Source organism: Branchiostoma lanceolatum, chromosome 6, assembly GCF_035083965.1.
Source record: "Branchiostoma lanceolatum isolate klBraLanc5 chromosome 6, klBraLanc5.hap2, whole genome shotgun sequence".
Lineage (NCBI taxonomy): Eukaryota > Metazoa > Chordata > Leptocardii > Amphioxiformes > Branchiostomatidae > Branchiostoma > Branchiostoma lanceolatum.
The window spans coordinates 23706397-23730252 of NC_089727.1; the positions used below are offsets into that span (position 1 = coordinate 23706397).

The 23856-nt window shown below is 41.7% G+C and overlaps 2 protein-coding genes across 2 annotated transcripts in view; one reads left to right on the forward strand and one right to left on the reverse strand.

Moving 5' to 3' along the window:
- The window catches only part of LOC136437096 (interleukin-6 receptor subunit beta-like), a 237385-nt gene that overhangs the window by 114238 nt on the left and 99291 nt on the right, over nucleotides 1-23856 (forward strand). The gene's annotated exons all lie outside the window — the stretch shown is intronic.
- Nucleotides 9335-23624, reverse strand: LOC136437089 (tripartite motif-containing protein 3-like). The gene is made up of 4 exons (XM_066431555.1): nucleotides 21756-23624; nucleotides 21357-21451; nucleotides 18293-18456; nucleotides 9335-13294 (listed from the first exon to the last, which is right to left on the reverse strand). Exons 1-4 carry the CDS (start codon nucleotides 22311-22313, stop codon nucleotides 12195-12197), a joined length of 1917 nt encoding a protein of 638 aa, XP_066287652.1. The 5' UTR covers nucleotides 22314-23624; the 3' UTR covers nucleotides 9335-12194.

Here is a 23856-nt window from a genome sequence, read left to right on the forward strand (position 1 = left end):
CGACTGAAAAGTTGCAGATGACAACATGAAGTCGTGTAATAAGAACACAGGAGAAACGAGAACCGGTACTTAAATGTCAGAATCCCGCGGGGCACACAGATTTAAAAAGATGGGTTCGATAATTCGAAAGTTTCGACCATAAGCAGCATTTCGAGATTTCTTGTGTCAATGATTTCCCTTGATGTCGGTCCCATTACTAGCTGATATGTTTCCCTAGGTGAAATAAATGATAAATAAGCAACAACAACACCAAAGTTTTCTAATTAACCATTATGATATGACATTGACCAATCGAAAGGCTCCATTAACCCCGTATCCAAGGTATCCTATAAACCTCCCGCTTTTTTAGGGTTCCCATTGGTCCAAATATTATAACGTTACCATTACATGAGAGGGTGCTGTTTTTTGAAAATTCAATCTAAAAAGCTTTCCAATATAGATAGACTCGTATAAGCACATTAATTAATGAATGAATTTAGAAACGATTGAAATCAAATACAACAAGAGTTCCACGAACACATTATCTTCGCCAAAAAATCAAGGCTTATTGTGGATAGTGATTAATATTTACATGCTTTAATATCACCCCCTGCAATTTTATCATACACCATGCCGTTTGGAAGTTATGAGGGGGGCGGTCTAGACAGGGTTAAAAATCATTTGGCCGTAGAGGACTAGTATATGTGTCAAGTGTGCTGATATATGTTATAACTGATCATGAAAAAATATGAGTTTGTTGATATTATATGGGCCGCAAAGGTTTGATATTGCAATGTCGTAAGTTGAAAGTGATGATTTATATTTTGTATTTATTGACAATGAAAGACAAGTCATTACACTGGGTCAGCCCAGGCAGCTTTCGCTGGTAACATTTGACCCACAATTACAGCCGAACATACAGTAAGATCATTACACTATCATAATACATACTTAGTTAATGCGATACAATACAATACAATACAATACAATGCATAAATACAGTATAAAATCATTTGACTCAGTAACTACCGTGCAAATATATACATTAACATAATAAAGTCGTTGGGGGAATGGTCTACAATAATATGATCTCTAGCATTGCGGTGGAATAGTAGTAGTAGTAAATGGTTTAATGATAAAAAACACATGAGAAAAAACGGCATTGCAGTATAGAGACTGAATTGCACCGCAGCTTACAATAACGTATACAGTCAAGTCGACACGATCAGAATACTATGTACAACAAACGATAACAGTTCATATGTCCAAATGATTGTTGACTAATACAATTAAAAGCTAGATTTCAGTTGGACATTACTACTAGTAAAAGCAAGGTTAATGTCCAGCCGGAATAACAGATCAGAGTTTTTGTCCGCCCAGGAGTTGCGCCAGCGCAGGTTTGGCACTCGTGGCGTATCGTTTAGTACCCCTGGCTTGAGAGTACTGGAGTGAGTTCCTCAGCAGCCTGCCGTGCTGTTCTCCCCGAGTCGGAGGTAGCCAGGAACAGAAACGCGGCGAGTGACTCACTTTGTTAGCAAAGTTCAGGCAGAGTTCGTGTCTGCGGTCAGCCAGAGTTTGTAGGTTTAATGTTCTCAATGTGTCAGTATACGAGGTATACTGGCGACCCAACACGATCTTACATGCACGTTTCTGAACGCGCTCTAGTCTGTAGATTTGCCTGTTGTTGAGGGCGGCGTTCCAAACTGGGGCTGCATACTCGAGGAGCGGTCGCACATACCCGCAGTAGATGGCGGTGAGGTCGTCTGTTGGAAGGCCATCTCGTCGCAGCCTGCACAGCAGAAAGAGGCGTCTGCTCCCCTTTGACACCATGCTGTCCACATGTGCGTCCCATCCCAGGTCAGACTGGATCTGGAGACCAAGACGTCTTGCTTGTTTAACCACGGTAAGTGCTTGGCCTCCCAATGTAAGGACTGGGGGAGGTGGGGGTCGTTGCATGAAGCAGATCTGCAGAACTTTGCATTTCTTTGGGTTCAGCAGCATGTGGTTTGTGTCTGACCAGTCGTCTAACTCGTCTGCATAGTTGAAGGTGAGTAGGCCGGTCGGAATTCCCCCAGGTTAAGATCATCAACATACTTCCAGTAGTCGCTGTTTGGTGTCCCAGCATCGTTGATCATGGCCAAAAAGATCAGAGGCCCTAGCAAAGTTCCCTTTGAATAGAATGATGAAAAGAATAGATGGAAGGTTGATAGGAGGTAGATTTAAAAATCAGGACAACAGGTGGGATTTGCATCGGGCCTTGATGATGTGATGATGAAATGGTACAGTCAATATATATGAATAGAATAAATCTTTATTCCATATCAACCACATTTTGAAAGACATAGTAAATGTGACTTTTCCGTACCTGGTAGTGGTGCAGTTTTGGAGCAGTGTACTCTCCAAGCAGGCTGGTTTTTGACGTGTTTTTAGGTGTTTTGTCTGAGCTATCTACATACCAAACATCACGATGATCTGCCGACCTCTTCTCAAGTTATTCATGTCCGAAGGTCAAAACAGAAACACCCACTGCAGTTCCAAACAAACCGGCAGGAAGCCCAAACTGACACAACTTACTTCCTGTGGCATGAACTATCTACCACACAAAAATCATAACCATTGCACTTGCAGAAAATATGCCCTCAAATTTTGAAGCTCGGCTGCAGTACCTTATGTACCCGCTAGAAGGCCCATTATCGAACTTGACCTTCCTTTCTGTCAACCCTGCCCATCCACTAAATATCATGCAGAACCATCGACAGCTTCTCGAGTTATGTTGTCCACATACAAATACACATCCACACAAAGCCCGCTGCAGTATCGACGGAAAATGCCAGGGGAACCATTTTTGAACTTGACCTCCGTTCTCACAACCGCAACTTACCTACCAAAAATCATGAAGATCCATCAACGTTTCCGTCACTCACTTGTTTTGCCTACATACAAACACACAAAAATGCAAAGTCCGCTGCACTACTTTTGGAAAACGGCAGGTAAACCATTTTCAAACCTGACCTTCCTTTGCACAATCACTACACACCTACTGGAAATCATGAAGATCCATCAAAGGTTTCTCAAGTTATGCTCTTGACATACATACAAACCCACCCAACAGCTGGAGAAATTGAAAACATATACTTCTCGGCGAAGATAATAAACGGTAAATCAACGGTATATCAACGGTAAGAACGCTATTCATCCATGCAGTCATTTTTGCCTGTCCCCCATATTCTACATATGGTACATCCCTCGGAGAAAACAAAGAATACACGGCTTTGAAGAAACCAAGTGGAGGTGCTGTTCCGGAAACAGCAGCAAAATGTGTAAGATTAAAAGATGTATATTTGGACTTGTCTTCACAGTTTGGTGAATGATTCACTTCGATGGTTTAATATAGGAACCGGTCATGAGTTCTGACACCGTACACACTCTACACTTCAGGGCGGGTCATTAACCCTGTGTTGCAAGCAAGCGCCGAGCCCCTATGACGTCACAGCGGATACGGCGGTGATTTCAAGCCGGCCGGCTAGACGCTGGTCAAAAACGTACATTTTCAAAGGCCTTATTCAAAGCCCCGGTTACACATAGCCGAACATGGCCTCCCGATTCATTTACTGGTTAGGAGATGGTTGGGACATTTTCGGCCAAAGATAGGCGTGGTCTAAAAACTGGTCATGCAGACTGCTCGGGAACTTCCGCCGACTCCGCAAGATCAGGAAACGCTACCTGCGATCTGTAAATCCTGAGCAAATCCGAATGCCTACGCCGAACAGAAAACATTTAAAAGCTCACCGGGCATTTGTAGCATTCCATACATTTTGTAAGTGTCCAGTGTCCAACATTTTTTAGCATAAAGTCGTATGCTTAGAATATGATTTTAGCGATCAAAGTTCACCATTTATTATATGGGGATGGACAAATACCCAAAGTTTTTTTTGTACTGAATTATTGGGTAAGTCATGTTTTCTGTTGTCCTTCATCCCAAGGCGGCATTGTAATTATGCAAATTAGATGTTCAAGTGCATATCTTGTATCTGTAAATGTTCCACTTGCCATAAACTACATATGTTACATGTATGTGAGTCATATTATGGAAAAATCCGCAAATGTAGATTTTACTTATCAATTATGCAATTTAAGTCCCAATTAGCATAATTTGCACTTCATTGTGTACATCTCTGTCTAAGCTAGCTGCATACTTAGTATCATAGAAATCCGTCGTTCCTTTGTTCAGTTATTCTCCTTAGAAGATTTTCACAATAACGTCACTGCAGTTCCAGAGCAACCAGCCAGGGGGCCCAAACCTACACCACTTCTTTATTACATCTGCCACCAAAAAATCAAGACCATAGAACGTCCAGCTCTAAAGATGCAAAAACGGAAGTTCTGCTGCAGTACCAAGGCCACATACCAGGGCGGCCCAAAATTGACCTTGAATTTTGGCTTCATGTCACCTCGCCCACATACCAAATATCATCGTAATCCATCAAGAGGTTCTTGAGTTATGCTGACTACAGTAGTCCGGAAATACAAACACACAGACAGACAGACAGACAGACAGACAGACAGACAGTCACACATACACACACACACACACACACACACACACACACACACACACACACACACACACACACACACACACACAACCAAAACTATATTTAGATAATATAGATAATGATGCAATGGCACAAAAAAATACATTTACTAAATATATGCTTGGTCATGAACACCTTTAACTAACTTACACATGGTGCAATATTGACAGTCCTATCATTTACCACTTTGAAGTTAGATGAATTATGGCACTTTTGCATTAATTATGCAATCTAGGAATTCATTTGCATAAATGGTATCTGTTGATGTTCCACCTGCCATAAACTACATATATTACATGTATTTGAGTTTTATAATGGAAAGCACTGCAAATATAGACTTTCCTCGTTAGTTGCAAATGAAGTCCCGATTAGCGTTTTAAGCACTTCATTATGTCCATCCCTGTCTAGCTACCTGCATACTAAATAGCATGGAAATCCGTCGTTCCTTTGTTCAGGCATTCTCCTTAGAAGATTTTCACAATAATACCCCTGCAGTTCCAGAGCAAGCTGCTAGGGGGCCCAAACCTACACTGCCATCAAAAAATCAAGACCATAGCAGGTCCAAGTCAAAAGATACAAAAGCGGAAGTTCTGCTGCAGTACCAAGAACCATACCAGGGGGTCCAAATCGACCTTGAACTTCGGCTTCCTAACACCTGAACTTCGGCTTCCTAACACCTGCCCACATACCAAATATGATTGTAATCCATTGAGAGGTTCTTGAGTTATGCTGACTAAAGTAGTCCGGAGATACAAACACACAGACACGCGCGCGCGCGCGCACACACACACACACACACACACACACACACACACACACACACACACACACACACACACACACACACACACACACACACACACACACACACACACACACACAAAACTATATCTCCATTTTACATGGAGATGATAGCCACCGGTCATTAATATCCGATATACGGACTCTTATTGCAAGGTCATTAACCTTAATATTCATGCCACTGAAGTGTTTATTTTTCATTTTTCTTTGTCTCTTGGCTTGGCTTCATGAAGAACACTCTGCCCTTGTGACAAAACAAAACATGGCAGAGATGAATCGATTTGAAGCTTTGACAGGAGAAGACGAAAAAGACAAAGAATCCTGTGGTATGGAGTTAAATTTAGATATATACTGGGGGAAAACATGACAAAATGGCCGGGCCTAAAATTCATTATATAGTATTGGGTTTCTTCAGACACAGCAAGAGATCTAGATACCTGCCAAAATGACTTGTTCTACTTTGCCCCGCAGCTAGGTGTCGCTGCAGTATCAGGAACGTGGTCCCAAACGGATGAATCCATAGTTATGGAGGAGGGGGTGAGCTGAAGTGTAAACGGATATCATGGTGATAGTTTTGGGCATCTACTTTGGTCCGTATAGATGCAGTCAAACAACCACCCAAGAACTGAGAAAAAGTGTTCCCCGGGGCAAGGTGGTTTCTCCTGGTGAAAAGTTGGTTGGCCGGAGGATTGTTAGATGCGTACATGAATATAAAATCCAATCACTTCGCTCTATAGAACGGCGGCAATCATTAAGGCCGATTTGAAAGATAGAATGACAGAAAGAGACCACTGCATCGTAGGGCTGGGGCCCGTTAAACGTCTACTAAGTCTGTCCGTTAGATGGTTACAAGAATAGCAATTGCAGAAATCCTAAACAAAACGCTGCTGCTGGGCTGAGTATCGCCCAATTTTGGTTAACTGGGGTAAGAAGCCCCCACCCCCACCTTTAGCTATGTTAAAAACTGTTTCAATCTCCAATCAAAAGAAATGTTCCGTAGCTTAAATTTAATTTAGACGAGAAAACAATGGGGAGAAATTCAGAGAACACCTTAAAATTATATATCATCTAGTTCGCTGCAGGTTATGCCAATGAAACATATTAATGACAGCCGCCGGGAGCTTCGTTATAACAAGTACACAGTGTACTCCAATGGCAATTACCACTGTTTAGAACGATGCTTACAGACAGTTTGTCTCAGACGTTCTGTCGTCATGTGGAAGGAGGCCATCCATACAAAAAGGTTATTTCACCAGCGGCAGCCTGGCACCATCGTGGGCGGACCGGCATCTCCTCGGTAATGGGAGCGTTGCCCCCCGCCTAGGTGGATTAGCGCACTCCGCGGGGATTTTTTACGGGGTAGGATTCAGTTACCAAGCACAATTATATACACAGCACAAAAATCGATCGACCGACGAGTCTGCGAGGTCTAGATGACATTTTCGGCGGTAATTCTCGATCATTGGCAATATTTATATGGGATGACCAACGTTTGCAGGTCACCGGCCCACTGTACGTGCTTATCATATCATAATAGGGTCTATAAGGGTAGATTTCCGGGCGGAAAAAATCGGGAAACCCTCTGTCGATTTTTGAATCGTGCGACCTTCTTGCTGCCGGTGATGAACAAATACGACCGAAGCTCGTCGACTGTGTGACAGGGGCTTAACCAAAAAGATCGATATATGCGGTCGAAAAAAGGTGTTGATTTATGCTTATGTGATGACATGGACCGCTATGCTAACTATACAGGCATGTATATTATCTCCATGAAAAAATGGAGATATATTTTTGGGTGTGTCTGTGTGTCTCTGTGTGTGTGTTTGTGTTTCCGGACTATTATAGTCAGCATAACTCAAGAACCTCTGGATAGTGTTGATGATATGTGGGTAGGTGATGGGAAGACGAAAGTCAAGGCCGATTTTGGGCCCCCTTGTATGCGACCTTGGTACTGCAGCAGTACTGTTTTTTTGTATATTTTGACCTGGACTTGCTATGGTCTTGATTTTTGGGTGGCAAATACCTTGCGGTGGAAGAAAGAAGTGGTGTAGGCATGGGCACCCTAGCGGCTTGCTCGGGAACTGCAGGGGCGTATTTGTCAAAGTCTTCCAAGGAGAATAACTGAACAAAGGAACAACGGATTTCCCTGATATTTTTGTAACTGTATTTTGGCTGCAGTATTTGTCAAACATTGTGCTGTCTTTCTATGTGTGAGGTACCCGCTGTTTAAAATAATGAAGTGTTAATTTATCTATTTGTACGTTGGGTAACATAGATTCGCGGGGTACTTAAATTCGCGATTTTTCGAAAACGGGGTATTTAGGGATATGTGCTAGATGCAACATCAGTAATACCGCTAGAAATGCAAACTTGACAGACTAACGTATTCAGAACACTGTCTGAAAAGCTTCGATAAGCATGCATTAGAAGGCGACGAGGTCAAAAACTCTCCGTCCCTTATTGGAACAGTCTGAGGGCTTCGTGGGAGAATCACACTACATCGTTGTCGGCTCGTTTATAAGACAAATATCACATCCGCTTCCTGCTAAACACAATCATTTACAAGACAACTTATTCTCTTAAAGTTGCTGACCTGCAATTGGACTCTAAGTGTGATCAATTATCATAAATGCCACTTTGTTGCTGCAACTTACGGCACTTTAGGTGAATTTTACCTCCGCCATGTTCATTACCCAGAATTCTGTTGCCAAGATACCAAGATACCAAGAGTTATCTCGGACCCTACCATCTTCCTGGCCCTCGTTGCCTTTATTCATCTGTGTGTGTGTGTTTGTTTGTGTAATTCTATCAATCAACCTTTAGTTCAATATCTAAAACTTCTAATAATCATATTGGTTCACAGACGCGAACTAGTAACATTTTGACCAGCTGATGCCCCTGTTAAACTACGATTCATTTCCCCTTCAAGGCCGCAAAAATGAAGCGATACAAAGCATGTGACAACGACGCAACCAATAATCTATACATGGGTGTACAAAGATATAGCTTATCCAGAATAATACAAGGCATTAGAATTTATCGTTCGTAAGTAGTTTTTACGTTACTAGAGCGAAGTTTCATGTTTTGTTACTAGATTTTCATCGTTGAGTCCGATGTTTGTAGGATAGCGGTGTGCCCCATTAATATTGCACCCCTTTAAATATCTAGTGTTGTCAACCGCTGGTGTTCACCTTTGACACGAAATGTCAGCTGCCAGTGACGTGGGAGGGGGCAGAACATCTTGCGATGGTTGTACTATAAAACGGATGATTACTAGTGTTGCAATAAATCCTGCATCGCGTCAAACGTCCCGATGAATAATGCTCAAGTTGCCATGACGATGGGCCAACTTTGAGTGATTCTACCGACTCAACATACGTGTTGTTCCCGAAGGCCTGATGTGTGCGGTACGGCCGTTTTTTTCGTGTATGTTTTTACTTGGACACGTCTATATCCATAGCACTCTCCTCAAGCCAAGGATGGAACGAATAGCTGCTGTATAAAATGTAATTAGCGGTAAGATATTCAAGACGAATCTTCTCTCCCGAAATAATGTTCACACCTGTCCGACAACACCGTAATTGTGCGTGCGGCGGACGGTAGTTTCAAGTTGAAATATTATGGTGTCAGCACAATTAGAGACAAAATCTACCATAAATATGATTAGTGCAAAGATAGTACATGATACTGACAGAATAATAGAAAAAAAGAATGGTTTATTGTTCTGCTAGATTGATTTCAGTCAACCATTATCGGAAAAATGGCGAATTTATGTTACCCAACGTTATATACATGCATATAAATTCCATCCTCACATCCATGCCTATATGTGAATACATCCTAGTCTTCAATCCAAACCCGTTGGTAGACATTACTAGCGGAACAAGGCTGTTTACCAGGCTACATTCATCCCAACTCTCTTCATGTGCAGTAGGAAGCGTAGAAACACGTTCTGATACAACATTGACATGTATTCTCCTCTTTATTGGTCCATTTTCGTACAGTAATATGCCTCCAGTACTCGGTATGTTTGTAATAAAACACAGCTCTATACATCACATACTGCCTAACGACTTGGGCTGTCAGTCGACATCGCAGCCGATAGATCATGGCTTGCACAAGCCTTTCACTGATTGGTCTTTAGAAGTGTTAAGTCACACATAGGAATAAATAAAGGAGTGAAATATACATGGGCCATACAGACTTCTTGCATTCGAGAAGCAGTACTTTCATCTGAATGACGTTAATTATTTGCTTCGTCTTGTCAATACAGCGCATCGCAGCTGATAGATCATGGCCTGTACAAGCGCTTCACTGATTGGTCGGTGGAAGTGCTAAGTCACGCATTGGAATAGATAGAGGAGTGTTATACGTACAGAGATCCTTGTGCCCGCAATCAACGTAATTGCTTCAAAGAGAACGATCGAGAAAAAAAGTTGTATATCATGCCATTCCAAAGTATAAAATGAAGATACAATCAGAGACGATTAGAAGTTAGAAACATACCCTCATATTTTTGTCTTTATGTGCAGTAAGTCTGAGTAAGGGTGAATAAAAACAAATATACATTTTCGACCCTCTATGAAATTGCACGTTTTACTTTGTTTATTTACGTTATATTTGTTGTTAATAGAATTATTCAAAACATTATGAAATGATTTTATTTTCTTATTTGCCTTGGCCTAACAAATAGGTGACATATTTTGTCCCATAGTAGCGTCCTAAACTGCATCTGCCCATAGCAAAATGGCAAGCATGTGATTTCTACCATAATAATCTTGTACTGTCCAAGCAACGGTTTCCAGTGTCAGCAATTTTCTTACTAACGGAATTAAAAGGCAGAGTCACTCTTTCAAATCTATGTTATGTATTATCAAGGATTGGGGTTGGTCACTTCCAAACTGGGTTGCAGTCTGTTTGAAATGTCCGTATACTCGTAGTCAGCACAACATCTGCTTGGATCGTAATGATATTTGGTATGTGAGTAGGTTTTTAAGTCTATGTGGCTTCTTTCTACTAGTTTGGCAGCAGCCTACAGAGTCTGTCGGAGACTAGGTTGGGGTTAGTCGTGACACGCAGGTCATGTTATATAGAAACAGCTGACACGAGTCGATATAGCAGCAACAGCAGACAGACACGCCGGCAGCTGAACATACACACAAACTATCTCACCAGCCCACAGTCTGGTCAATACTACAGATCTCTGTTATCTAGAAGTACTTTGCCCCAGTTAGGTTAGTCGCTAGTGGAAACTCTAGCTAGGCAACTCCAAGTTGAGTAATTGTTTCTTGGAATAGACTGTTAACAAGTTTGGAGGTAAAAGAAACAACTATAAGTATATCTGTACGGTGCTACCGCACGCATGAGAATCGTTATTATAGTTCAATCTACATTTACAATGTACTGTTGCACTCTGGCAAGTTCCCAAATACATATTGTCATAACCTATATTGTTTTTACACTATTTCATATCTTTTACAACAAGGAAGCTCCATTTCCATTTTGTACAACAAGAATATGTGTAAGATTGACAAATCTGTTAAAGGTCTTTCCATGGGTGCTCGATTATTTTCAATGTTTTCCAATGACCCACGATTTTTGACCGCTGTTTGGTTAACGAATGGGAAAGGGACCTCACCTACAGCTATTTATTCTACTGAGCGTTGAGTGGCAAGACTGTTTTCAGTGCGGTGTTTCATAATGGCATATGATAATTTTCCATGAATTCAACAATCCGAAGACCTTTAAAGTCGATGATATTTTGTTTCTTATTTTTGTTCGGTCACTTTCGTCTGTTATCAATACCGTTTGTGTGTGGTACAATTCTCGCGAGACGATAACTTCAGTTACGTCAGGAACAGCATAACTTGTGCATCTTACAACAGCATTTTACACTTTTCGTGGCATATAATATCGACATTCAAGTCGGTCGTAACTATACATTCAAGTCTCTCACTAATGCTTAGGTCCCAATTGCACCAGTGCCCGTAGGGGGTGTAATCCCGGACGAACCCCGATGCCACACATTTGTCCCGGTGAGTACCTACCAGTGTTCGCCCGATTAGCTCACGACGTCTGACACCGGGTCCCGCGTTCATTTTAAGTCCGATTTAGAATGATTTGGGGTCCAGGCCGGGGCCACGTAGGGGTTACGCCAGAAAGTGAGAAAAACACAGCCCCCCAACAGGCCCTTTTTTCAATTGAAACCTGTGTTCAGCAGCTCCCATTCGTAAACTGTGACCTTTGACCGTGAAAACACCACGTGATTCAATGGGAGGTCAAAGATGATGAACAGATGACACGTGTCCGTTGTACACTAACACCCCTACAACATGAAACACCTGAAGTAGCCGTGCAACAATAAGATTTCCTCCAATCTCCAAGCAGATACGTGGCTCAGGCCTGTTCTCTGTATGTCTTCCCGCTCGCTGTGCACCTCTTTTAAGTGGTGTATTTCGTCTTTTCTACTTTTTTACATACGCTTGGAGATTAGATGCACTGAATATACAAGAGCGTTTTATACCTCCACTGCATGACTTATTTGGTTATGGATGCCAGTAGAGTTTCTTTGGCCGGCTTACTCATCTCCAATTTGGCCAATATCTACTATTTTTCAGCATAAAAATGAGTTAAGTGTAGACTAGCTTTTGTAACCACTTATCAGAAGCGGAAAACTTTAACCGGGCTGGTATATTTGAGCGTCCCTCTACCCGTTTTGTACGAATCCTACGTTATTTAGTGCTTGTGTCTACTAAAGAAAAACAAGAAGAGAAAGTCATCCAGTCATCCACCAGTTTGAAGGTTATCCTACCACTCGAATCAGAAGCGGAAGACTTTGACCCGACTGTTGTTATATTCCGAGACCACCAGTTTCCAGTCGCTGATAAGGGCAACGGCGCATGGCCGGCGCAGTCTGTCAGTGGAGGCCACGATGTACCGCTGGAACTGACCGTCCGAGCTGAACAACTCAACTCGGTTGTTCAGCCAATCAGCGACTAGGATGTTCCCGTGACTGTCTGCGCAGACCCCCTTTGGATGATCGAACTGACCTTCCTCTTCGCCTTGAGTGCCGAATCGTCGCAGAAACTTTCCGCTCGAATCAAACACCTTGATGCAGTGGTTGCCTTCGTCAGAGACGATGATGTCGTTTCGGTGATTGACAGCTACGTAGGACGGGTCGTCGAACTGCGTGTCGTCGTTGCCGTAGCCACCGAAGGCGAAGGCGGGAGTCCCGTTCGGGTTCAGGACCTTCACCTGGTGGCCGTCTGCATCGGTGATGACGAAACGGCCGTTCGAATCCACGGCCAATCCCACGGGGTCAACGACCCCAGAACTGTCATTGTGCCGAAAGAGTCGTCCTTGAGGAGTGCAAAGCTTGATGGATCCGTCGCATCCCAAGATGGCGATATTTCCTTCAGGTGTAATAGCTACGTCCTTGGGGTATATGTCCACGTTAAAGGTGTGTCTGAGATTGCCGGTAAGACTACTGAACACCTGCACGACCATGCTGTCGGAGTCAGCGACCACTATGTCCATCTCCCCTCGGACGGCCACGCCGCAAGGCCGGAGGCCCCCGCTGGGCGCCTCGGTCTGTAGGAGCAATGTCGCTCCCGCAAACGGAGCGTTGGATTTTGCCCAGAGCGGTTCATCCTCCAGCTCTGCCATACCGTTCGGTATCAAACTAGTCGGTCGCCGTTCGCTTGGATTTACTCTCTTCGGGCTGGCAGGATTGTCCATGCCAGATGAGGGCTTGGAGAACTTTTCGATGGTCTTTTCGATCTCCTCCACCAGTTGGGAGTGGCGGTCCACTCTCATGTGACACTCCACGTGACCCATCTTCTCGGCAACCCACGACATGTCGTCATCACGCATGACGTAACGGATCTCCCGAGAGAGCGAGTCGATCTTCAGGTCTTCTCCTGTGGAAAAATAAACATTGGACTGTGAACACAATCTCTCTTTCAACCCAAAGATAGTGGCTGAATTTCCACCTGTCTCTAACTCTGAGTCCTTTGTTATGATGACGGACGCATTTGTTTGGACACGTGACCGTGAGGACACGTGACTCCAGAGATGGGTCGGGGATGCTTGGAAGTTTGTACCGCCCCCTGTCACGTATATCCTGAGAAGCAAAAAGATAATAGGAATCTCTGCTGAATCACGGTAAAATGAGTTTCTGTGTATGTGTTTTTTTTGGTGCTGGTACCATATGTTGTTGATATATACTGTAACGTAGTAATGCTGACTTATGTATATATATGTATATATATCCTGATCAGAAACAACTATAAGTTTGCAGCAGTCGCCTTGACTATAAGTAGATGGCCAGACTTGCATTGCTCCTCTTGATCTTTGACCTAAAATGGCGCAGTGAACATGAAAAATCGTATACGGGATAGTGATTTCCTTGATAGGGCCTAATGGTTGTGAAGTCAACCTCGTAAATATCTAGCTATGGACATTAATGATGCATAGAAACTGTTGCAAAACGAAGTCATATTGAAAAATCAATGACGTGTATAACTTAATAACCAACAAAGATCGATTTTCATCCTGACCCACTCATGTCCTCCTCTAGTCCCCCTTCACCTTTGCAAAGGAAATGAACAATAATCAGCATTACGGAAAGTAGACTGGAAAAATGGTTAGAGCTTTTGTTAATGTCATGTAAATGACTTACACATTAACATAATATTTGCATGGTGATGTTCACCTACAACTGACTTGCACATGTCACAAGTATAAAATTCCCATTATTTATCACTAAGCGGTTTTGCCATTTTTGCATAAATCATGCTAATTAGTCCCTCATTTGCATGTCTTGTAACTGTGTATGTTCCACCCGCCATGAATTACATGTGTTACATTTATTGAAGTCCATTTATGAAAAACGATGGAATTCTAGAATTTCCTAATTGATAATGCAAGTTAAGTCTTAATTTGCATAATATACGCCTATTTATGTACACCTTTGCCTAAGCTACCTGCGCATACCTAAATTGATAGAAATCCGTCCTTCCTTTCTTCAGTTATCCTCTTTGGAATATTTTTACAAAAACGCCCTTGCAATTCCATAATAAACCGCTAGGGGCCCAAACATACCCCACTTTGTGTCCTGACGTCAAAAGCTGTCTGCCACCGAAATGTCAAGACCACAGGATGCCTGGGTCAAGAGATACATTGAAAAACTGCTATAATACAGTTATCTCAGTAATTAAGCAAATATTCTCTTATTTTGCATGATCTTCATCATTTCGTACATATTTGCCTAAGTTACCTACATACCAAAAATCATGAAAATACGTTATTCTCTTCTTGAGCTATTCTCTTCGGAAACTGTTAAAACGCCCTTGCAATTCCTGAACAATTACCAAACGTATGTGACTTCTTCCAGAGCACGAGAGCTATCTACCGCTCAAACATCGTGACCATAGCATGTCTAGAAAGCGAGATATCAACAGCGGAAGTTCCGCTGCAGTACCTAGGGGACACATTTCATGGAGCTCGAGGTAATAAATGGTTAACACGGGCCACTTACAGGCACACTACAGGCACAAAGATAATAATTTACAATCTGTCTTGAGATTTCCTTGAATTTGGGAGAAAACGTTGCTAAAATACATATTTCTTATTTGAAAATGCTAATGACGATTCCATACCCGCTTACAGTTAGGACTTATGAATAGCATTGACTAGCTTAGTTAATTTCAAAATAATAAACTATGTTGGAGTTAATTTGTAGTAAGATTTACATATCAATTATTTCATTTTTGTTCTTCAGGAGCCTGTAACAAACTTCTTAGCAACATAAATCACACTACTCAGCTAAGGCACCGCCGTTACATATATTGATATTATCAAGAGTTCTATATTTGTATAGAAGCTTGGATTAAAAATAATTCATTTTCAAACGTGAGCTGATTGAAATCAAACGATACAACACATATCACCGGACCAAGCAGAAATGAAGACACATGAGGAATAGAGAATAAAGCAACAATATCCATTCATGTTACACCCATTGGTAACTCAAACACAAGCAAGCGAGTCAGTCTCACATCGATTCCCATCCTCTCGTTAGTGTCAGCTTCAATGACAAGTTCCGGCAGTCTGCTTCTGGTTTAAACAAAGTAACAGATGTCTCTGTCAGACGTCTGGTCCAGGACAATCCGTCATCTGTTCTTTTGTGAGTCTCAGCCAATTACAGTCCGTGAAGGACTAGTCATTTGTCAACTTAATAACAATACTTTTCAGGTTGCCGATGGAATTGCAGCTGTGTAAAGTACCGGTTGAAAGAGTATGTCTGTCCCTACTGTTACAGTTTCTGTCGTGGCGTATAGTAGGAATGTTATAGATAAGAGATTTCTCTTAGATTTTATTGTCCCAATTCCTTTTTCTGTCATGCACTGCTCATAGTTAAGATATTAGGCTGAAAACATTTCTCCTTATTGTTGGTATTTCTTCAGCTGTCGTAGCGTATGATTAGGAGTTAAAGAATGGCTCTATATCATTTCAATTTCTAATCATGATTAGGAATGTTAGTTTAAAAAAGATATTTAATTTATAGTTGAAGTCCTATATATTTCTGCCATGACTGAAATCTTAAATTTATCTGTCTTGTTGCAATTCTATTTCTGTAATGGCTTGTAAGTAGTAATGTTAGACTTTAGAAATTGCTCTGTTGTTGGAATTCTATATCAGACATAACTTATAATGATAGGAAATTATTAGACTTTTGATTACCCTACATTGTTGCAATATTTTCTGTCAATAATATACTAAAATTTTGGCCTGAGAAAATTCCTCTTTAATTTTTGGAATTCTATTTTTGTAATAGCTTATGATTAGAAATATTAAACTTTAAAACGTCTCTCTTTAGTTGCAGTTTTTATTCGTGGTGCATAATTACGAATGTTAAACTCAAGATTTTTCTTTTTATTGTTGAATTCCTATTACTGTCGTGACTTATGATCATGAATGTTTGCGTTGAGAAATTTTTATCTTCATTCTTACAATTCTATTTCTGTTATGGCTCATGGTCAAGAATGTTTGATTAAGTGGATTTTCTTTCTTTCTTGCAATTCGATTTCTCTCCTGGGTCATGATAAGGAATGTTTGACTTTTTATCTATTATAATTAATCTTATAAGCGAAATATCTAATTTAAGGTGTCGATCAGTAATATAGGTAATAGCTGCGCAACTCGTATTACTTACTAAATAACTTCTATCACAACATTTCTCCATCTTGATATTTCAACACTTTTTTTCATTCTAAATTTGCATTATATTGTTTTTAGAGTAAAACGTACTGTATATGACATAAAGGAACTAGCAGTGATGTGATTTACTTGATTATGGTAAATTTGGGTGGTTCTACATAAACGGTAAGGACTAGTCTGGGACCAAAATGTTATAGGGAAAAATCACTTTTAATGATGAATGCCGTATAACATCGGCTTTCGAAAAAACGTAATATGATGATGGCTTGTGCCCCTCTGTATGTCCAGTAGCTTTTTGCTGATTTTCGAAACGATTTTCGACACTAGATTAAGTGAAGCGCACGCCAGATGTTCCCAGACTATTCCTGTCACGTTCTTATCCGTGTATCAGAAAATGGAGTCGGGCGTTTCCTGCTCTTTTCAAACCAACTGGTACAGATGTTACAAATGATCTTAGTGTACTGAAGCTGAATGAGTTATTCGAGTGGGTGTGAAGTATGAGATTTTGTCGGTAACGTAACCCTCACAACTCTGCCGGGTACCCCTCAGACCACCATATCGAGCAACATGGTGAATGTAAAGAGATCTGCTAATAAATCCAGCAGCAGTAACTCCTGATGTAGGCACACTTCAGATATTCTTGAATCTCGATAGCACAATTGTTTCATTGCACCTGGTGGAATTGTCTGAATTGACTTTAACGTCGACAACTCCGCTGATACGTAAGAATAGATAAATCTTAGTGGTTCTCTTCATAGTTGATAAATTTATTGAAAAGTCTCACATGCGAACTGTGAAATTTTGTAATTCTATGTCGTCTACTTGTATTCATTGCTTCCTAGTCCTAAATCATAATCTCAAATCAAGATGACTCAGTCGTGTTTGTTTTGTTGGTCCTTTTGCGGCCCTTTTAGTTCTTAATTTTTACATCTCTATTTAATGGTGAGTGCTTTTTTGTGTGTGTCAGATAGCAGAAAAAGCGACAAAATAACCCTTGATCGATTTAACTGCTTGGAGATTACTACATATAGAGATATATACAGTATTTGAGGCGTGGTTTTAGAAAAAAAAAACCTTCGCGATTACTGACAGATTCCTTTGAGCTGCCACCATGCGTGAAACGCAGTCCATTACCATATAGCTTAGACGAGATCTTTGACTCTGATACGGGCTTTATTGATGACCGTAAGCGTTATGTCCTTTCAGAACTGTAGATTCACCATCTATCTCATGCTGACGTCACGTGCCTGTAAGGTCACATGATCTAGGTGATAGGTCACTTGAGTTCGGACGAAGACTGCAGTAGGACTTTGAAAATTCTATGCATTAATTTTTTTTGAACAAATTTGTAATCTCTATACTATGTTACCGTCCAGCACAGACAGATTTCAAGCTGACTGTGTTTCTAATGGATAGACGCTAATCGTAAGAACACCGAAAGGTATCCGGCAGTCCACAGGAACAAACTTGTGACTTCGGGGCCTGGCCCGGGTTACATTCCCTACGGGAACCGGCGCAAATGTGACCGTAGCATAACATGGAGTTCTGGAACAAACTCTGGTTTATACATACTAGGGTATATTTCTAAAAATACGATATTGAATTTTGATAATTGTTTATTATTTGGATATGGTATACTTGATCGGTATTCTGATCTGCATGATATCTGTACTTTACAATATCCGTCAGGCACTTACCTAAGGGCACGTCGGACAGCTTTTGCAGTCTCCCTGTCATCTGATTGGTCACGGAGAGAATCTCGGCGTCGTTCCCAAACTGCAGGACCTTCTCCGTGAAGTCACAGCTACTGCGCAGGCTCACCAACTCGGTCTCAACTCTGTCCTTCTCCTCTTCCAGTTCTCTGGAAAAAAGGAGTTCTTTTAAAGATTTTGAATCCACTATGGATCGCCACATTCTGGTTATTATTTCATGAAAATTACCGCGTGTCTGTGGAGTAAGAGGTTGGTGACCTCGCTGCTTCACCATGTTGACTGATTTCCGCGGATATATAGAAGGTGAGGACTCAAGCCTCGTTCGGGAACGTCAGGATGTCCCTTCGGAAGGGGACGTAAAGCCGGCAACCCCCTGTAGGCGTATGTCTCAGGCGTCAAACCCCTGTACGCAAAGTAGCCCAAAACACTTGTCTAAATGAGTAGGGTTGACCTGGTGTGCTTAGCAGAAAACGCAAGCCGTGGCGATATTTTCTAGTAATTTTTTCTGAAATTTGTCTAGATTACAGGTCATGTACCCCGGGATCCAATATGGATTAACTGTTTTGTAAATTCTTTGCCTTGATGCCATTTCCCCCCGCTCTAACCCAGCCAGTGATTTTCGTTTAATCATGAAGTTACATGCAAAATTACGTCCAGACCCTAATAAATCCGGTTAATGCATTTTACAAAATTGGGAATGATAATCATTAATCATCATTCATCCATGTATGATTCGCCTTCAAAAATAATAATATATCATCTTTCACAGTACCATGTCTGTTTGTGAAGGTGCCATGACTATGAGTCAGTCCTAACTGCACATGTAATTGAGTGTTATGACAAACATAATGTACCGAACGCCAAATATTGGTTTTAGGCAGCCACGTATGAACTAACGGTACATATTAACTTGACAAGGTCGAAGTATAACCGTGTTAAAGGCCGTCCAGATAAAACAGAGAGTAGCCATTTATGCGGTGTCGGGTTGGAAGGACAACGTGACGTCATATATCACGTGATCAGTACATGTTATGGCGGATTTTACGAGCTTGCCCACATAGAAATGATTGGATTCGACAGTAGGGGAGGTCCGGGTATGATGGTTGTGGGATGTTAGTTATTAGCAAATCTGGAACCAAAACACGACGAAACTAATGCTATACAAAACTGTTATGCTAATTAAGCCAGAATGTGCCAACTGTAGTCATTCAAGGTACATGTAAAGTGTTAAGTTAGAAGTAGTCTTTTTAATGCCTTAGAGGCAGTGTGTTATTATCCACGGTATTGGAAGGTGGAGCCCATCCCTCTCCTTTCACCGCTTTTTAACTTCCAGCCAGGTAGTCATTTTTATCTCCATGAAAAATGGAGAAATAGTTTTGGGTGTGTCTGTGTGTGCGTGATAATCTTCTAAGGTGAATAACTCAACAAAGGAACGATGGATTTCAATGATATTTAGTATACAGATAGCTTAGACAGAGATGTACACAATGAAGTGCAAATTATGTTAATTAGGACTCAATTTGCATAGCTAATGAGGAAAATCTATATTTGCAGTGTTTTCCATTATCAGACTCAAATACATGTAACGTATGTAGTTTATGGAAAGTGGATCATCAACAGATACCAATGATGCAAATAAATTCCTACTTTGCATAATTAATGCAAAATACCATATCTCATCTAATTGGAAAATTATAGGACTGTCAATATGATACTGAGTATGCAGGTAGCTTAGACAGAGATATACATAATGAAGTGCAAATTATGCTAATGGGGACTTTATTTGCATATCTAATGAGGAAAATCCATATTTGCAGTGTTTTCCATTATCAGACTCAAATACATGTAACATATGTAGTTTATGGAAAGTGGAGCATCAACAGATACCAATTATACAAATGAATTCCTAATTTGCATTATTAATGCAAAAACACCATTATTCATCTAGTTGGAAAATTATAGGCCTGTCAATATTGCAACATGTGTAAGTTAGATAAAGGTGTTTATGACCCAGCATATATTATGCAAATGTGTAAGTCATTTGCATGAATAGAATTGTTCATGGAGATATGAGGTCGTGGAACTCTTGTTACACCTGTGTGAAATGTGGAAATTATGTGTTATGTGAAATAATTTCCCAAGGAAGCAGCGTCTAGACAGGAATGCCATTTATCGAACCCGTGACCTCTGAAAGCTTCTCAGCTATTCGACGCCGCGTAGTCATTACTATGACCCGAATGCTGTTTTTTTCATCAGTAATTTCTGCGTTATCTGTGAAAACGTAAGATATGAAATGAAAAGCAGAGCCGAGAAACACGTTACAGTATTTCCTGCCATCCCGTATACTTAAATGGTAATTTAACCATCTTCAAAATTAATATAGTCATTATTTCTGGTCTCTTCCCCTGTTATAGAAATGAATGGTTTAAACCGCCATTATCCCTACCCTTTCGTGTTGTTAATGGAAAAGTGAATGTATAACATTGTCATTATCTGTGCCCCTGCCGGGTCTGATGTCTATCTACAGGACATATGTGACCTCACTTCCGCCCCCATTTCCGGACAGCACACATTGATAGGCCCTACAATCTTATTGTTGTGGTTCACGGTCAGAAAGACCTTAAACTAATGCCAGTGTGCGAAGAAAAAAACACACGGGATCTTCCTTGCTTGTGCTAATTTTACTACTGTTCTAATTGGCTGAATAGCAATGTTCTTTTATTCACAACTAAGTATTTATACAAGCCATGGTACAAATACTTTGGTTGTGAATGATTGACGTTTAACAACAAAATTTCTATTTACGACATATTCTGCCATATGGTAGTACATGTATTGTGGCTTGCCACCAGGTGCCAAATTAAGAAAAACATATTAACCTATGCAAAGGTGAGGAGACTTTACAGCTTTATCGATCGATAGTCAAACATAGAAAGTACCAATATGTTAATTTTATTACATTACACGGCACATTTTATGAGAATAACAGTGGTCTTCTTCCTATGATGTAATGTAGGATTATTGTATGAGAATGATTGTGGTCTCCTACCTGTGTTCAGCGAGGTAGATGGAGTCCAGCATGGTGAGGAGGTAGTCCTGCTGCTGCTGGATTGCAGCTACCACCTTCTCTGCTGTAGAGATCACCTAGGAAATAAACGATTGAATGGTTCAGTGCCGGGTAAATACCTCGCCGCCATTGACTGAATTACCTACAGCTTACAACTCTTTACCAGGAATCAGACTTTCAACGACATTGACTCGTATGATGAATGATTTAATGAACACTTGAGATAAGAAATACAATATGTTATATGATATACTAGAACTGCCGTGTGAAGCATAGAATGCAGGGGCACATGATGAACACAACTAAAATGGAATGCAATGGCGAGTGAAGAATGGATATTATGATTGATAATTATTTTCCCTGATGATATCGGTACCGTACCTCGCTCTCCACACGTTCTCTCTCCTCCCTCTTACTGTCCTCTGCTCCCGACAGTTGTCTGATGGCGTTCTCGAAGACGGGAACCTTTTCCCGCGCGGCTAGCAGCAACTCGCTGAGATGTTCGCGTTTCTCCGTCACGACGTCGGCCATGAAGACGTGTTTGTGTGTCTTGTGATCCTTCTTGACGCACTGTGCACACACGGGGATCTCACAGGGCTCGCAGTAGAACCGTACAGGGCAGTCCCCGTGGGAATGACAGCGGGTGTCTCCGTCATCCGCGGCCCCGGCCTTCTCCATATTCCCCGTCCGCAACTTCTCCCTCAGGCTGGAGATGAGGAAATTTCCCTTCAGCCCGGCCACGCCATTTTCGGGGAGGGCGCTCTCCTCTCTGCAGAGTGGACAGGTGATGTTTTGAGCCTTACCGGGAACGTACTTCACCAAACACCCCTCACAGAACGTGTGCAGGCACGGGAGAACCTTCGGCTTCTTGTAGTCCTCGAAGCAGATCTTACAGACGAGGAATTCCTCCGTAATTTCGTCCAGAATTTTCGCCGACATGTTGTCAGGCCGGTTTTTCTTTTCCCGTGCTCACTTCCCGCCGCCCCGCCGTGCGATATTACCAGCCGGCCGCCCCGATATTTAAATCCAGTCACGCACACACTCGGCTCATGATCGTCTGCGTTGTCATAGCAACGTGAGGTTAATAATTGATGAAATGGGTCCGCGGGGGCCGTGTATATTCTCCTTTTTCCCACCGGCAAGGACAATGAGTAACGAACGGCAAACCGGGCCTATTCACCTTTGGAACCAGAAAACGTGTCTCGCCCAAAACGCGGGTCGATTTTCTTCGGCCTGAAGAGCCGACCGACCTATCGGCAACCTTCGGTCAGGGACACGTCATTATGATAATGCCTATCCTATGACGACATCCATGCTGCAATTTTGGATAATGGCATTGCGAGCTGCCTCACCCGGCGTGTTTAATATTGCCCTTTTGCCCGGCCGATTTCGCGTGCAGCATTTATGGGTTAGTTGCAACTTTGTTCCGATGATAGTATCCATAGAAATATGATTTCAAACAGAAAACAGTAACTAATTATAAAAGAAAATGCCAAAGAAAATGTCGACCGTTGAGGCAAATCAAATTTGTGCGCTAGTATAGCTCGACACTGAGACTGCACCACAATAACTACTGTACATTACGCCTCGGATTGCGATGCCTCATTACGAAACACAAGGCTAACATTAATATTATTACACATCGGCTGCTTTCTAATCAAGCATCCGGCCGCCTGACTAGGCTGTCAATCACCGAGGAGTGTTGGTAATAGGATAGAAATTAGGCAACTGCAATTTCGTTTGTTGCTTCATGAAACCCGGAAACAGGCTGGGATAGGCCTGTCGAAAACGGAAATACTGTAGTGGTCCCGAAACTGGCTTGTTCCCGACGGTATTGTTTACAAGCCCAACAATGAATGAAAACTCGTGACGGTGCGGTCACCTTCGTTGCACGATAGTAGTACGATTGTTTTGGTGTAGTTGTGCATTAGCCTGTGTTGCACAATCTTACACAGTCGGGGCGGATTGTGCCTCCTTTTTAAGGGCCTGACGAGTGGAAGGGCTGCTAGAAGCTTGATCTAGTCAGGTTAGTCGTGCATCATCAAAAAGCTTCAATCCTTGTCTTAATCGTTGTCAGCACTCGCTTCTGCGACAACCTGCTTCAAAATTCTACGACGTCAAGATCGTACGACGGCCTACTACGAATGTGACCGTGCCGTGAAATGATTTTTAATGTAATATAATATGATAATATTATCATAACATGCAAAATTTCATAGCGGAGTGAGGCACAAAGTTTTCACAGTTATACCATCAAAAACTTTTTTCATTTTGTGATATCGAAACTGAAGCAACGGCCCCAAACGTTGACATCATGGCGATATTTGTACAGAGGTCAGGCCCAACATGTATCTAATTTTATGCTCTCCGAAAGTGTTGCAACAAGGAGCTTAACGTACAAATAAGTGAGGACACATCTACTCGGCTCAGTCAGGAAGCTAGAACATCCAGAACGGATACGCTGTGTAAAACCCTTCCTGAA

Coding starts and splice junctions, on each gene's coding strand:
- LOC136437089 (XM_066431555.1), bottom strand. CDS start 22,313: ATGTCGGCGAAAATTCTGGACGAAATTACGGAGGAATTCCTCGTCTGT. Junction 18,457..21,356: donor ATCTACCTCGCTGAACACAG/GTAGGAGACCAC, acceptor CCTTTTTTCCAG/AGAACTGGAAGAGGAGAAGG. Junction 13,295..18,292: donor GCTGTCCGACGTGCCCTTAG/GTAAGTGCCTGA, acceptor ATTTTTCCACAG/GAGAAGACCTGAAGATCGAC.